The 14,324-nt window shown below is 32.7% G+C and overlaps 1 protein-coding gene across 2 annotated transcripts in view; it reads right to left on the bottom strand.

Moving 5' to 3' along the window:
* Window positions 1-3,496: 3,496 nt before the first annotated feature.
* Window positions 3,497-14,324, bottom strand: part of LOC126750194 (leucine-rich repeats and immunoglobulin-like domains protein 1) — a 93,897-nt gene continuing 83,069 nt past the window's right edge. The window contains exons 2-5 of one of the 2 annotated variants that reach the window (XM_050459727.1): window positions 5,973-6,310; window positions 5,763-5,908; window positions 4,089-5,704; window positions 3,497-3,708 (exon numbers count right to left, since the gene is read on the bottom strand). In XM_050459727.1, the coding sequence (XP_050315684.1) occupies window positions 3,699-3,708; window positions 4,089-5,704; window positions 5,763-5,908; window positions 5,973-6,309 (2,109 nt within the window). In that variant the 5' untranslated portion in view covers window position 6,310 and the 3' untranslated portion in view covers window positions 3,497-3,698. The other variant, XM_050459726.1, reaches the window with a different exon arrangement.

The raw sequence follows: 14,324 nt of genomic DNA, 5'->3' as shown, positions 1-14,324 counted from the left end.
TTTTCCCGAAATTGCGGCACTGATTTTCCCATTCCGTCAAGATATGTTTTTACGGTATTTCTTACGTATTATATCTTTTTTCTTATTTTACGGATTCTCTTTTTCATGCGATAAGGCCGGTTGGGCTCCAACTGATTTTGTGTGCAATCCCTTAACTTTTCGATATAAAGTTATTTAGGGAATTTCTAATTGGTTACTTAAATCCCTTAAGTTGCCACCCTGCCAATATAATTCTATCGCACAAGTGTTTCATCGATATTTTCGACTTCCTGGCTTTCTTTTGTAAAACCGCAACATTTTCAAGTAACCTCTGAAAGGAAATTAATAATAAAATTTTACGCCACTGACCAGGTAAACACAAAATGTATGTTTTGAGGTTAGGTTGTCAGAGAAAATACCAGCACAGAAAACAAACAACTCCTTTAGTAAGTATTCTGTGAATACCTGTCTCTTTCGGAACAAAATCTGAGTGTGTTTTATTACTAATAGGTGTCTTTGTGTATAGGTATATAAAAAACGTACTTTTTTCAAAGCTACACAATTACTACAGACCAGCACAACACACGTTCCGCGTATCACCCAATCTATTAGCAACGATAACGAATGTGGAAGCGCTCGCCTCATATACCTGCTTTACATTTTACACTAGCTGCCGATATCACATGACTTAAGCAGTGGCGGCCAAAATTATCAAGTTACCCCGCCGTTTTCAAGTAGCCCCGTTTTACGGTACTTGGAGGCCTAAACAAGTAAGACGACTTAAGGTACGTGCGCCAAATATTGCCATTGTTCCTAATATCGCCACCCCTCCTTACTCAGCCAGTATCGAGACTAAAATTTAGATGGCAGCACCAAAAGTTAGTTTGATTTGTCGGCCATTTGTTTTACCATCGAAAGGTTTAGTCTATGTCTTTCGTCAGCCGTAGGAGCACGCTATTTGTTTTTCTTCTCCGCGTTATAAACAAGTTCACATTTTACGTTGATTGTAATGCAATCTAACCTAATATTTTCTGGATTTTTTTCAATAAGCACATGTACATCCAATGGTTCTTGAATTATAAATTGCTTCAATTATTTTATATGTGTTTCTAGGTTATGTATTTTTTTTTCTTTACGTCATTTGTTCCTAATATTGCCATCACTAAGTATTCCTAATATTGTCAGTGGCAATATTAGGAAGCTATGGCAATATTAGGAACAAAATATATTTTTTTTTCTAGAATGCCAAGAAAAAGAGCTCAGTGGTCAGAAGAAGACCTACGGTCAGCGTTGCAAGCCATAGGGAATGGAATGTCCATCAAAGCTGCTGCCAAGCAATACAGTACCTCGTACAACACTAGACCTTCATCATAGAACCCAAAATTCTAAAAAAAAGCTCAGAAGGTTACCAGTATTATCTACAGAACAAGAAAATGAGTTAGTGCAAAGAATCCACAGACTAGCTGACGTATGCCTATAACAAGCAAGATTTTAATGAAAAGTGTATTTTCTTATGCAACAGCAAAAAACATTTCAAATCCGTTTTCTAAAATCTCGAATAGGGCTGGTAGAAAATGGCTCAAGTTATTCTTAACTAGGCATCCGGACGTATCGAAACGAAGAGCTTAACAAATGAATATGGCGCGCGCCCAAAAAATGAATAGGCCAATCGTTGATGACTACTTTCATAAGCTAAGAGAAACCATCGAAAAGCTAAAGTTATTTGACAAACCAGGTAACATTTATCATATGGACGAAAAAGGGTGCAGATTGACAATTCATAAGCAACCAATTATTTTAGCCAGAAAAGGGGCAAAGCGCGTACATTTAACCGCACCCGAGCATGGGGAAAATGTGTCAATTGTAGGTTGTGGAAACGCACTGGGTCAATCAGTACCACCTTTTGTGCTTTTTAAAGGACAAAGGTTAAAACCGGAATGGTCTGATCACTTGCCACCTGGCTCAAAAGCAATTGTCACAAATAAAGGATGCATGACATGTGAATCCTTTATTGTATGGCTTACTCATTTTTCCTCATTCAAAAATTCTGGCCCAACACTAATAGTATTCGATGGGGCTAAAAGTCACCTTGATATTTCTATAGTTGATGCAGTAGACCGCATGGGCATAACTTTATTTTGTCTTCCAAGCAATACTTCACATGAGTTGCAACCCATGGACAAGTCTGTATTTAAAAGTTTTGAGACGTTTTGGGATCAAGAAGTTTTGCAGTTTTTAATGATAAACCCTGGAAAAGCAATTACGAAAATGAGGTTTGGAGAAATTTTTACTCCCGTTTGGTTCAAAGCGATGATTCCATCAAACATTATTTCTGGTTTTAAAGCCACCGGTATATATCCATTTAGACCAGAGGCTATACCTGAAGAGGCTTATGCACCAAGTTTGATCACCCACAGAGAAGAAAACGACGTAGTAAATAATTCTCAAGGTGTATCAGATGTCGTGGAAAGTTCTTGCAGGTTAATTGAGTCTGCAGACAAAAACAAAGCAAGTACAAGCGGGTATCAAGTGCCAAAGAAAACTGTTGCGTTTCAGTTCGCAAACGCGAGTACAAGCGGATATCAACTACTAAAAAAACCGCTTCAAAAAAGAAAGAAGAGTCCCGTTTCTAGCACAGATACCGAATCACTATCGGATTTTAGTCATGACGATGATTCACTTGACGATATATCCGATGAAAATGAACCTTTGGTAAATTTGAAAAAAAAAGTTTAGAAGATAAGTTTAGTCGAAACAAAAAACAGACTACACAGACTAAGAAACTTAACACCAGGGCTATTGGGAACTATGAAAGCAGCGATGACGATGAAATACCATTAAATAAACTAATACAAAAACAAAAAGATGTAAAGAGACTAACTAAACTGCCACAAAATAAAAAAGATGATATCATCACAGAGGAAACCATAAACTCTAATCAGAATATGGACTCAACACCCGACTCTAAATGCTTAGATACTTCGTTAAAGATATTGGATTGCTCATTACCCCCGAAATCAAAGTACCTACAGTAAAAAGGAAGCCGGCTTTAAACAGTAAAGCCCAGCAAGTTACCAAAGATCTTTTCACGCCAAAACCAAAATTGGATTCAACCAAAGTTGTCAGAGAAGCAAAGAGTGGTACCAAAAAGAAATCGAAGGAAAAATCAGAAGAACCGAAAAAATCGTGGTTTTGTTTTCTTTGTAACACCTGCCGGGAAGAAGATATGCGCTTGTGATATGTATCTTATAAATAGTCACTGCCAATTAAATCAAACTGTTTACTTGGACTAAAACCAAGAATGAAAAAAAAACAAATCAAGAGAGAAAAATCACAAAACTGGCTTATAGGAAACCTGGCTTATACTGGACAATATGAGTCCAATATCTGCTAAAGTACCAGAGCTTTATGGGTAGTTCAATTTCTTTTAAACTTATACATACTCGGCATACTCATACGAATAGTAAAGTAATGCATAAAAAATTGTCTTTGTTGGGGTTATTATTAAAACAACAGATTTACAGACATTGGCAAGAAGTCGATGAATTTATTTTACAAATTGCTACTACAAAACTAATAAACAAACAATAATCGTAACAATATAAAACAAGCATTAGTACAGTATCAACAATTTACAAACTACAGTTAATCAGTTCTGTTAATTTAATATAATTTTTTTATTTCAATGTTAGGCAAACAGAAATCTGTAGATTTGTCGTCTAGGTTGTGCTGAAATAAACATATGAACATTAGAAATTACTAAAAAAAGTTCTAAAACGAACTTTTACAAATTAAGTAAAGCTTATTTAAGTCAATTCGTATTGCATGAATAAATGACAAATAATTGGTAATAAAAAAACAAGTCTTTTAAGGAAGATAATCACCAAACAGTGTTTTTACCCAATAAACTTAAAACAATTAATTCTATTTGCGTTTATATTTGCCCAAAGATTATAATTTATAAACCTTTTTGCAAAAAATGATGTTATAAACACGCTCTTTATTAGTAATTAATACGTAAATACATCTCAAGCTTATGGCACTTAAACTCACTCTATCCATAGCAGGGTTAGTATTATAATTTTGTCGTAGCTTGTAATTTGACGTACCGATTGTGTTGCACTTCCTCCTCGCACTCCGGGGGCAAAAAACACTGATGAGTCTGCAATTTTGGCTTTAAAAGTATCTTCCTTACGCACCATATAAGCCCTATTATCATAATGCACAATATGGAAAATATCGTGACAAAAGCAATATCTAACATAGTAAATTTAGGAGATTCTTTCCTAAAAACTGTCACGCACTTGGGTTTGGACTGATCCAGTACCACATTCGCACAGACTCTATAAGGACCACTAGTCAAGTCTATAAATGTATATTTCGGTTGATCACAAGGTAATTTTTTTTGAGATAGTAGAGTACTTTGATCCAAAATTACTACATTTAGTTCACAAGTTATGACGTCAGGATATATCAAAATTTCTAAAGACAATCTGCCTGCGCTTGAGAGATTAGCTTGTATGGAAGCTACATTTGGTACTTGACCGATAAAGCTGTTTTGAGTTATAACAGGATTCTGCACCAAAGGCAGCATATCAGAGCAACCCAGGATAAGCGATACATCATCCAAACTATTGGCACCGAAAAGTGCTACACAGTAGCGATAATTGTGGTGAATCTGTAGCGAGATTGGCATAGTCACCTCCAAACTGCTAGGGTCCACCATGTTAGTTGAATTACACTTAAACGGGAAAGATTCAATTAAAACTTCATTAGCCCCATCTTCTTCATAAATAAATACTGTATCGCAGCTATAAGGTATAGCTTCATCTTCTACATGCCAAACTAATCGAATCTCTTTACCATCATATTGGATATCTTTTAAATTCACCTTAGTTTTGTATGGGGTTGACGATAAGGGAGCCATGACCATTGTGTCCTGGTCTTCTTCACCACATAATAAGGAATCTGTTGAAATCTGAATTAACAAACCATTTTCTAAAGATGGAGGTGTAGTGCATACGGCTGTAGCCTTATCTTCAGTGGGTATAGAGGAGTTTGTTAACCAAATACCAAATTCTATCAAGCTACAGTCGCAATTCAATGGATTTTCTAGCAAAGTTAAGTGCTTTAATATAGTATTTGGCTTTAAAGCATCACTAGCAATTATAGAAATATCATTGTCATCTAGTCTTAAAACTTTTAAAGATTTAAGAGGTTGTATCAAGTCAGCTGTTAAGGCACGTAAAAAGTTATGTCTTAAATCCAATTCCGTGAGAAGACTTAGATGAGCTAAAGATGCTCCGGATACAGCGACAATCCTGTTATGAGCCAAATCCAGTGTTACCAACGTAGTCAAGTGAATGAAAGCATGGTCTTCAATTACATCAATCAAATTATGTTGGATTCTTAATGTTGTTAGATTTAATGTGCCTTGCAGGGCTCCCATTTTAATGCTGCTTAAGGAGTTATGAGATAGTTGAAGATCTTTTAAACATTCCATTTTGGGAAAGGTTTTTGATCCTAATGGTCCGACCAAGAGATTTTCAGATAAGTCCAGCTCTTCTATAGTTGGTTGAGGGTTTAGTTTGGCTATAGCTGCTAATGACAAACGATTACGTCGGAGTCGTAATATTTTAAGTTGCGGAAGGTTATCCAGTGCATTTGGTGATATTTTTGTTATAGCATTGTCACTTAGATCGATAAATGATAAATTTCTTAGACCCTAGAAAAAATATTATAAGTAAAAATATAATTTAAGTAGGTTTTTTGCATTATATTACCTTGAAGCTTCCTCCATCCAGAATTTTTAATCGATTTCCAGACAAGTCCAATCTATCTAGCTCTGGTAAGCTTTTAAGAGCTGCCGTTGGTACTGCGGTTAGTTGATTGTTTGGAAGTCCAAGAGCTTGTAAAGGAGAAGCCAGACCTGCAATTAGTTCACAAGATATTTGTGTTATTAAGAAATATATAAAAATATATTGACTACAAACCTTTAAAAGCTGTGGGATTCACTAATTTCATTTCTCCGGAAGAGATTACTAGTCCATGCAGAGATACTCCCTCAAGCAGAGGTCCCGTAAGTTCGGTAACATTGTCCACGGTACAATCCAAAAGTGATATAGACGCAGCTTTTAGGGATTGAAGCTTTTTAGTGATAATAGTTAAAGCAGTACCATCTCCAGTGCATCTTAGAGTATGCGGCATATCACAGCTACATTCCACTAAGGGTTGTTGAAAGATTTCTGGGCATATCCATTGGTCCGACCCTGGTGATGGAATGGCCGCAGTACCGCACCACCAAAGAAGAGTGACGGTAACCCACCACATGCTGAAAAGAGAAGTGAAATATTTATTAATATATATAACAAATCATTGCTTAGTAAAATAAAAAGAGGTAATATAACAGGTAGTTGGGTCATTTTATAAAATATGATTTATATATTATATTTATATATTATATATATTATATTTTTTGTAGGTTTCAGATCGCTAAAACATTTGATTATTAGAAATTAAGATATATCCTGCATGGCTATTATTTAAGCAAATGGCTTAGCTGTTTAGTTATAAGCAGAAACAAAGAAGCTTCGTCGAGACTATCATTCTGAAATATGTAAAGTCCAGTTTAGAGATCTATTAGAATCTTTGATGTGTCGCAGATGCCGAACTAAATAGTCCGTGCGCCTATGTCGTATTTATTGTCGCATGATATACATGTTTAAATGGCAAAATTTTATATAATTTATCTATGAAATCATTTTAAATATACGTAAAATCCGATGTTTTATACTATTTTTGGATTATCTTTTAAAAATGTCTATTTAAATATTCATTAGAAAGAAAATAATATCACAAGAAATTAATATAAAAAAATTGACTTCGGACTAAAATCCAAGCATTTTACAAAATTTTTAGGCTGTTTTTGTATTACTTCCATCGTGTTTTTAAAGAGATCTTTAAGGATAGGTCTCTCACCTTTAATAGTTGGGAGAGGGGGTGATGTGAGGTTATTATTATTTAATGGATTTTGCTTTTTACACGTTTATGAAAGTGGAGAATTTAGAATTAGGCTTGTATTCGTCTAATTTTTTTGCAGTTTTTACTGTGAGGAAGTGTGTTTTTTTTTTGTTTGTGGTTTTATTTTTTTATTTTGGTATTATAATAATATATCATAATATATATAAATTAAAAAAAAAACAATAAAAAAGGACATTGAATGTGGCAGCCAAAATCCTCGTTAATAATAACCACCAAATAAAAATAAATGTCAATATTCAAAATATTTTACCCTTTTGTGTCAAAAAGTAAATCTTTAATGCCTTAATCCACAGAATAAATGGGCCTAAGTAATTTGTACCACCTATTCTCTTGTCACTTATTATAAACACCCCACTGATGGCGCTAAAAATTAAACTTATTAAATTAAAATTTTTGGTTAAACTGATTTTACGTACTTAAATCTTATCTTTAAATTAAATATTATCTTGCTATTAACTATCCTGAACTTCTAACTTCGTAAAACTAAACCCGAATAATAAAATTTGAAATAGAAATAAATTTTAAGGCCGGACCTGTGCAACTTTTTATGCTTGAGTGGCTGTGACTGAGGTCAGACGTCTAACAAAGTAGTACGTGGGCGTATGTAGTCAAATTTTACGAATCAAATGTATAAAAAAAAATATTTATTTATTTAATGGAATGAGTAAATATCGCTTAGAATATTACTTTATGACTCTCTCCACATAAAATTTTGCGATTTAAACATGCATGCCATGTGACAATACAAGCAACACCGGCACACGGACTATTCGCGGCACATCAAAGATTCTAATAGATCTCTGAACTGGACTTTACGCTACATTTTATCCGTAGATTATAGGGTGGTTATGAGTTTTGTATATTTTGAGCATTTCTTACGACAAGTAGGATATAGTCTTAAAGGTTTTATAGTAATATATTCGAGCAACTGGTAAATTGGCTTTTTCGTATTAATCTATGGCATAAACAATTATTTTGAAATATTATTCAACAATAATTGATGCTAGAATTTACTAGAAGGCAAATGAGCTCCTATAGCGAAATAACAGTTCTGCAATTATCATACAAATGGTTATATCTTATAATTAGTATTTCTTTTTACCAGTTATTATATACAAGTACAGAAGTGAAATTCAACTTAGCTCAGTCAAATTTTCATAACCAAAGGAAACTAAGAAGTAAAGTTATGGGCAAAAGCAACTTTGTGTCGGCCAAGTAATTTTAATTCAAGTAAGTAAAAAAAACATTATTTTTGCACAATATGTTAAAATAATAACTATTATAGTTTCTATGGTTTCTTCAAGAATTTGACTTAATTTGCCTATATACTTAATTCGTCATAAAAAATTGTTGATAAATTAAATTTAAATGTGCCTAGGCCATATTAAATGTCTCCAATTTTTGATAGAACTTATTATTTTAAGATTTACTCCTAAAAAATTTATTTAGTTTTTAATTCCTTATAGCCTCCTTATGCCCACATATTACTATTTTCCCATATCCAAAAGTTAATAATAACTGAGAGGATGATAAATTTTGAAATTTATTTAGGTTTTTTCTAATAACTGTGAGAAAATCAAATATTTTTCTATAAAATTTAGTATTTAAGTTTTTTTAGAGCTAAAAATCTATGTTTTGGCAAGTTCCGTCGAATAAAGAAAAAATTATTATCACTCAAAACAATGTATAATGTGTCAAGCAGTTTTAAATTATCAATATGTCTTTAAAAGGGAAAGCTTCTTGATATTTTGGTACGTCTTCAACCTAAACAGTCAGGTGAAAATTTAGTAAAAGTATGAGGTTTTTTGGTGTTTGGGTTGATAGAGAACTTTATTTTGAGCAATTAGAATATCTTTCAGCGTACATCTAAGAATGGTTTCTGCCGTTGGTTTTACAGTACAAGTACAAAAGCAAAACTTAAGGAGAAGAAAGATAGCAGATGACTGGAATGGTATTGTAACGATATTGTAAACACCGAGCAATCATCTCATTCTCCGTCATTCCGGAATGACACAAGTGGCACACCGCACGTCGTCTCGATGGTTGGCAAGAATCTTCCGGAACAGCGTTCTGCCGAGTATATAAGGAGCCGCATCGCCGATAGTTCTCAGTTCAGTGGAGTAAAATTAAGAATATTGGTGCGAGATTTAAATAGTTGTTATTAAACACAGTAAAAAGAAATATCTCTAGTCATCATGAGTGATCCTGTTTTCGTAGTGAAGTGTGTAAATAAAAAATAGACTATTTTCGATTGTTTTAATTTACCCTAACTAGCTCGTAGAAACGCTACAGTAAATATTCTTCGGCTATTCTTTCCAATTTATCTCTGATAGGGTAATCCCTTCTGGGGATAAAGCATTTTGATTTCTGAACATAATTTGTCTTACAATAAAACAATCTTCATTTCTAACATCAAACAAATGGTATCATGTTAAAAATGTTTTAATGATTTTAATTAGTTTAATCACTGTCTATATATTTTAGTTGAAGGTTTAGTCTTCCATACATACTGATATATTTGATATACTGGTTTTAACTCAGTAGTAATAATATTATGAATTAGTAAATCTATGTCTTTCTAGATATATTGTTTTTTTATACTACAGAGCGTTTCTTAACTTGGTAATTTCCTCATTACCCAACAAAGACAAATATATAGTACAACATCCTTATGCTGGTAATTCTTAATTAAATACAGAGAATTTAAAATCACAGTTTTACCATTTTGAAGTCTAATTATTTTAACGCTCACAAAATCCTCTTATTCATACCTCTCGGCTTTCATAAATTCATTATGCAGGCTCAGGTTATTTTGAGAATATCTTAGAGCGTACATCTAAGAATTGTTTCTGCCGTTGGTTTTACAGTACAAGTAGAAAAGCAAAAACTTAAGTAGAAGAAAGATAGCAGATGACTGGAATGGTATTTTAACGATATTGTAAACACCGAGCACTCAGCTCATTCTCCGTCATTCCGGAATGACACAAGTGGCACACCGCACGACGTCTCGAAGGTTGGCAAGAATCTTCCGGAACAGCGTTCTGCCGAGTATATAAGGAGCCGCATCGCCGATAGTTCTCAGTTCAGTGAAGTATAATTAGGAATATTGGTGCGAGATTTAAATAGTTGTTATTAAATACAGTAAAAAGAAATATCTCTAGTCGTCATGAGTGATCCTGTTTTCGTAGTGAAGTGTGTAAATAAAAAATAGACTATTTTCGATTGTTTTAATTTACCCTAACTAGCTCGTAGAAACGCTATAGTAAACATTCCTCGGCTATTCTTTTCAATTTATCTCTGATAGGGTAATCCCTTCTGGGGGTAAAGCATTTTGATTTCTGAACATAATTTGTCTTACAATAAAACACTTTAAAACACTCACAAGTTAGCTTTGTAAGCTTTGTTTACTTATATGTCAGGTGTTTTGTGTATGTTATGGTCTGGTGATGCTCTAGTCGAGCGAAACATGTAACCTTTGTAATTTTATTAAATGTATTTGTGATGCTGTAGATTTCGTGTTTTTACCTTTTATAAAAGTGTATGACCAGCATCTTTGGGATAATGGATGAATTTTTCGAGTTAAATGGTATCAGGTTAAAAATGTTTTAAAGATCTTAATTAGTTTAATCAAAGTCTATATATTTCAACTGAAATATAGACTTTGGTTTAGTTTTCCATACATACTGATATATTTGATATACTCGTTTTAACTCAGCAGTAATAATATTATAACTTTGTTATATTAAAAGTTCACGTCACATTAATTTTTTTTTTTTACTTTTTCAATTTATTATTTTTAAACCTTTAATTGTTCTTTAAAATTTGTATACGTTATTTATAATAATAGATATATTATAGATAACTTATAGTAATCGTGTTGACTTAGTTAATCTATGTCTTTCTAGCGATATTGTTTTTTTTTATACTAGAGGGCATTTCTTGACTTATTAATTTCCTCATTACCCAACAAAGACAAATAGATAGTACATCATCCTTATGCTGGTAATTCTTAATTAAATACGGAGAATTTCAAATCACAGTTTTACCATTTTGGTGTCTAATTATTTTAACGCTCACAAAATCCTCTTATTCATACCTCTCGGCTTTCATAAATTCATTATGCAGGCTCAGGTTTGAAAGATTCTCGTCCACCCACACACCAACATTATATTGATTGTAACTGCTTTCGAGGCGTTGCGTTATACCTAACAAATATGGGTAAAATATAGTTCTAAGACAGTCGTTAACTAATGCTATTCATTGTAGATGGTGGTAATTAGTACAAGATGCCGTAATTAGGGTTCTAAAGAGCCTTTCTAACCTTATAGTCAAAGATGGATGAATGGACGCTCTTTTTTGCCTTTTAAAACGAGGTAAAAGCAATAAAAAAAATATAAACCAAATGCAACGAGGTTCTTTAAAATATTCCATGTTCAAGCCCACGGTTTCCGCCTTGTGTTCACCTCGTACCGGAGTGTTTCACCATAGTTCAGATTGCATAATGTTTTAAATGTAAATTAGTTGTTTTTTTTATTATTAATTGGTTGGGCATATGAAATTGTTTTTGTTTTTTTGTATGTATTTTAGTAATTATTGTGAAGTTTTGAAATTTTACACCGTTATTAATAACCAAATACTGACATAATTGAACGAGTGATAAGGGACATCAAAATAAACAATAGCTACGTTTACAACGTGCGGATGTATTAGGTCCATGGATCAAATGATATTTTTATTTAGTACAGCCCTGTTTATAAGGATTGATTTTGAGGATTAAATTAGTGCAGGATTATCTCCAGGATCAACACGTCAGTTGAAGGGAGTTTATCAGTTTAGACGAAAAATTAGAGGACATAACCTCTAAATCTTTAAAAGTGTTATTGATGTTTAAACATCATAATCTTTTTATCTTCTTCTTTATTTTTGTGTACAAAAATAAAAACCTCATAAGCTAACATGCAACAAAATGTCCAACTTGTCACTTTGGTACTTCAAAATAGGTCCTAGCTGTTTACACCGAAAAAAAATTAATTTAATATACCCTGTTTCGAAAGCATCAAATTCGGGTGCTGCCATTTACACCGAAAAAATAATCCTCGTGACGTCATTTGATGCAAGAATTTAATATTTGGTACACGCGTTGTAAACGTAGCTATTTATGCATATCTGCAAATGAGTCGTTTGGGTGCAGAGCAAAAATTTAAATATTTTTCCTTTACTCACAAACTGGTGAACCCCAAGCCGAACTGTATTCCTTAGTACATTATTTTTAATGGTACCGAAATAAAAAATTTCGAATTTACAGTTCATATTTATTTCGTATTAATTATAGATAAATAAGTTTTTTGTGGATTACACAGTTGTAAATTTTGTAGCACACAGTAGATTTGATTTATGATATGCCAATATGCTGGTATGGTTTTATTTTATTTAACAGCCCGTCCTAACAGCCCTTCTTCTGAAGATTAAAAAGACGTTTCGGAATATAGCACCAAACAAAAATGGCATGTAAATGAAAATCAGCAAAATGTGCAGTTTTTCATATACAATGGTATGAATTATTAGCAAGATGACCCAGCAGATACAACATCTTATGGAATTTTAAGAGCACAATTTTCACCTTCCAGTCAAACCAACATCACAAAAAACATATTCGTTCAACAAACAAAACTCAAAAACCAATAACCTAATTTTTTTGAGTTTCGTCTGTTAAACGTATATGTTTTTTGTGATGTTCTGTATCTGATGATGGCTGTTGATACAGCCGAAATGCATAATACCTTTAACTAAATGACCTACATGTATTTTTTCTTGGAGATAAAGACTTCCCCAGTTTAAAATCTATAAACACAATAATACCCTGAAATATTGATGTGTCCAATGATATGTACAGTCACATTACCGTGAAATTTTATTAAAAAAAATTTACTTTTAAAATTGACTTTAGGAGTACATTTGGTTTTACTTACTTTTTGTTTATTACATTTTAATAAGAAGACTAATTTCTCCTAGAATTGCCATTCACAAGAGGATCAGTATGATTTCTCTTAATACTTTTTTTTTAACTCAAAAAATTGCTTTGCTTTAGTCTCTTTAATTTTTACATCTTTAGCTATCTTGAAAAGGACTTTTTTGTCACTGCATGTTGAATCCAAATAAGGTGGGAGCAAAAATATTATTTTCCGCTAGTTATTTCGAGATCCTCAGTTTTTAATGCGCAAAAGAATAAAATAATTCTTCTTTGTGTAACCGCACTTTCACGATGATTCATATTTTTATTCTGATCAGCTACTATTGCTTTAAAAACAGCATTTAAATCTACAATATTGTAACGAAATTCAGGAATACACTTTTATTGGCATCGTCTAAAACTCTAACCTAACTCGCGTTGACTGTCGCTTAATTGTTTCCAATGAAAGGTAATTTTAATAATATTTTATTACAAGGTATCATGGATCAATAATTTTTGAAATTTTCTTCATTGGTTTTGCCGAAAGAGACCTATAATTTCGAGAGAATACAGTCAAAGCAAGCAAGCAAGCCTACAAATTCAAAATACGGGGATTTACAATAATATAACCAAATTAACCTAAATTGGGGCGAAATTGAGGCCCTCAGGCAACGTGAACTACTTAAAAACTAGAGACTGTAGGTAAAAATATTAAACTAAACGTAAGTAGAACCCTAAATAAACCTTACTAATCAACTTTTAACTATAAAATGCGAATAAAATAGTACAAAAACTAGGAGAATAATTAACGTATTTACATTATCATAACAATCTTGATAGTCTACTGAAAACATACTTTCGGACTAATTAATTTCATGCTAATAATTTTAAATTTTTTTAAAAATAATTCTCTACGGATTATAGATCCTTCAAAATTTTATATTAGAAGATGGATCTGCTTTTTTTATACTAGTACCTTTGTTATTTCTGACAATTTGACTGTTGTATAAATAAATAAAAATTCAAAACTTCAGAACAAGCCTCATAAAACCAAAAGCAGATCTCATCGCTGCATCAGGTTTAATTTCACTCATGTCCGTTGTTGGCTTTGATTCGACATTCCGCAACTCGCATTTCCAATCGTTTACCATTTTCGGACTGCCGGTTTGTTGTGTTGCCATCTGTGTACTTATCAATGCATTATTATTACAAGACATATTGACGACGATGGCCACGTATGGTGGGAACCATTTTTTTTATTTGTTTCTTACTTTCTTAGATTATCGATAATCGTACCTAATCACGTTAGGTTACTATAAGGTGAACCTATGATTGATGCTGAGACAAGTCTATT

The sequence above is a fragment of the Anthonomus grandis genome, chromosome 2 (genome assembly GCF_022605725.1).
Source record: "Anthonomus grandis grandis chromosome 2, icAntGran1.3, whole genome shotgun sequence".
In the NCBI taxonomy this organism is placed as follows: domain Eukaryota; kingdom Metazoa; phylum Arthropoda; class Insecta; order Coleoptera; family Curculionidae; genus Anthonomus; species Anthonomus grandis.
This window is presented reverse-complemented; position numbering and strand designations above follow the sequence as displayed.